The following is a 2,579-nucleotide window of genomic DNA, read 5'->3' as shown; positions in this document are numbered from 1 at the left end:
TAAAAATGCCAGAGCTAACTGGTGAGTACTTGATGTTCCAACAATGGTTCTTCAGCCAAAATGAAATGGGATTAGAGATGTCGCCATGTCTTATGCCAGTACCTGTAGAAAGGGGCTAACTACAAAGGGAAGTAAAGCAGCCACGTTTGCACAGAGGAAGGGACAAGCTTCGTGTGTTAGTTACTTCTCTCGTGGCTGAGGCAAAACACCTGACAGAACCAAAACCAATCAAGGAAGGGTTTATTGTGGCTCACAGTGTGAGGGTGCAGTCTGCCGCGGTGGGGAAGCCATGGTGTCACAGTGTGAGGTAGCTGCTCCCATCACATCCACTGTCAGAAAAGCAGACACAGATGGTGCTGGTGCTCAGCTCACTTTCTTCCTTTTATTCGGTCTGGGACCCCAGCCCACGGGATGGTGCTGCCCACGTTCAGGCTGGGTCTCCCCACCTCCATTAACTCTCAATCGAGAAAGTCCCACACTTGCCTGAAGGTTTATCTCCTAGGTGATTCTGGATCCTGACAAGTTGAGAATATTAACCATCTCATTCGGTGTCCTGAGGACTCTACCAGTGATGTCATTCTTACCATGGCCCCAGCCTGGTACTATCAGACCTGTGGGGCTTTGGGGCTCTCCAACTCCTTGTCCTGCTGGTTCTCAGAAGGGGTCTGCTTCCCTGTATCCCAGTCTGCATCCGGGACAAATAATCCGTGGAGGTCCAGGTGCATCTCCACATCAACGGAGGCTCGAGCCAGTTCTGTAAAACTTCTGGCATCCAGAATAAGTAGAAAAGGCAGCTTTTGGGGATCAGTAGAAATAATGGCTGATAAGATAACTCCTACAGAGAGACAACAAACAAAATCCACTTAACCTTTTCCCTTTTGCAGTGCTGAGATTGGAACCCAGGCCCTTCACATAGGTACCCTGTGCTCTACCCCTGAGCGCCATGCCTAGCCCTAAGAAGAGATATGTCACACTTTTAAAGGTATAGACTTGCATGTCCTCCTCCTGGAGGGATCAATACCTCGGGGGCATTTCTCTCTTCTTTCAACTCATGACTAGCCCAAACAGGAATGAAGAATGTATGACATTCTGTGTGACCAGAAAGGCTGCCTGGAACTCAGACTTGGAACGCCTGCTTCCAGGATAGCCCCTTTGCCTCTCTGACTCTCGGTCTCTCCATCTATGTAGTGAAGACAATGCCTGACTCTCATGGGGGCGCTGAGAAGATCAGCAGGGTAAATTATGGAAACCCTTTATTTTTACGTGTACTGAAGAATCACTGATTTTTTAATGCTTAAAGCTTCTGAGTGCAGAGCCTTGGCTCTGGGGTTACACGTGGGCTGAGATGTGTTATCAGTTGAGCTGGTCCCTCTTGCAGTGCAATAACATTTGCATATTTGTGTTGTTTTGTTTTGAGACAGGTCTTGCTACGTAGTCCAGACTAGTCTTAAACTTGACATATGGCTGCTTCCACCTCCCAAATGCTGGAGTCACAGGCCGCGAGCCATCACGCCTGGCTTACGGTGCCATTGGAACAAGTCCACTTCTTGGTGACCCCAGCTTCGTTCTGTAATTGGAATGCCCTCATCTGCATCTGGGACAAATAACCCGTGGAGGTCCAGATGCACCTCCACACCCATCTCAAGGGATGGATGATTAAGGAAACTTCCAAGGGAGAGGGACTGACTGGCAAGGGCCCCAGATTCCTCCCAAGACTCTTGGGTTGCGGCAGCTGAAAGCAGGTGAAGTCAGACTGGCCTGGATTGAAATCCAACTTCATATAGGGTCATATGGGGTGTGTGACTTTGGGCAATTTGTCTCACCCTGAGCCTCCCCTTGATGAAATGGGACAATGCCACTCCCCACCCACAGAGAGAATGTGTGGGAAACATCTGCCCAGCCAAGCAGGGGACCAGCCTCAGTAGGAGGGAATGCCAACAGTTCCTCACCTCAGAGATGACAGTGACATGGTGCCCCCTGCCCATGTGCCAGGCCACAATCAGTAGGAAGAGAAATCCTGGTGGAAAAAAACCACACCCTCCCACCTGAAGGAAGAAGCTGGCAGGCTCCGTGGGGCAGCCTGCCCTCCCCTGCAGGTGTGGGCAGCCTGTCACCAGCCTGGCTGGTGGTGTCCCCCACCCATTGCTCATAACCCTCCCTGGCATCCCCAGGGCTGTGAGCAGGTCAATGCTGAGGCCTAGGGGGGAAAGGACAATTTGGCTATTTGGAAACCTATATTTTCAAGGTGTTCTGGGAAAAAATTGCATGCTTGTAAAATAAATTTGGAGCCAGCCCTTGCAGTGGATTTTCAAAGCGAGACTGAGTTTAGTGTCACTCTGTGGAAAGGACATGGACTTTGTAAAAGAATTTAACTTTGCCCAAAGAGAAGTCTGACCTTTGTCCCTACTTCCAAGTCATGGAATATCCTGTTTGCTAGAATGCTTTTGTGAAGCTGTGGGTTATGTCAGGTAGTGTATCCTTACATGTGATCTAGCAGCCAGCCAGCCAGCCAGCCAGCCATCCATCCATCTATCCATCTATCTATCTATCTATCTATCTATCTATCTATCTATCTATCT

The 2,579-nt window shown here is 49.5% G+C and overlaps 1 protein-coding gene across 1 annotated transcript in view; it reads right to left on the bottom strand.

Moving 5' to 3' along the window:
- Positions 1-357: 357 nt before the first annotated feature.
- The window catches only part of Bco1 (beta-carotene oxygenase 1), a gene marked incomplete at its 5' end in the record, with an annotated part of 25,256 nt that continues 23,034 nt past the window's right edge, over positions 358-2,579 (bottom strand). Inside the window, 2 exon segments of the mRNA XM_017797508.2 lie at positions 358-627; positions 630-835. Coding sequence (XP_017652997.1) covers positions 499-627; positions 630-835 — 335 coding nt within the window.

The sequence above is a fragment of the Nannospalax galili genome, unplaced genomic scaffold (assembly GCF_000622305.1).
Source record: "Nannospalax galili isolate Female #2095 unplaced genomic scaffold, S.galili_v1.0 scaffold2675, whole genome shotgun sequence".
Classification (NCBI taxonomy): Eukaryota; Metazoa; Chordata; class Mammalia; order Rodentia; family Spalacidae; genus Nannospalax; species Nannospalax galili.
The sequence above is the reverse complement of the archived record's forward strand: the minus strand, read 5'-3'. Positions and strand labels throughout refer to the sequence as shown.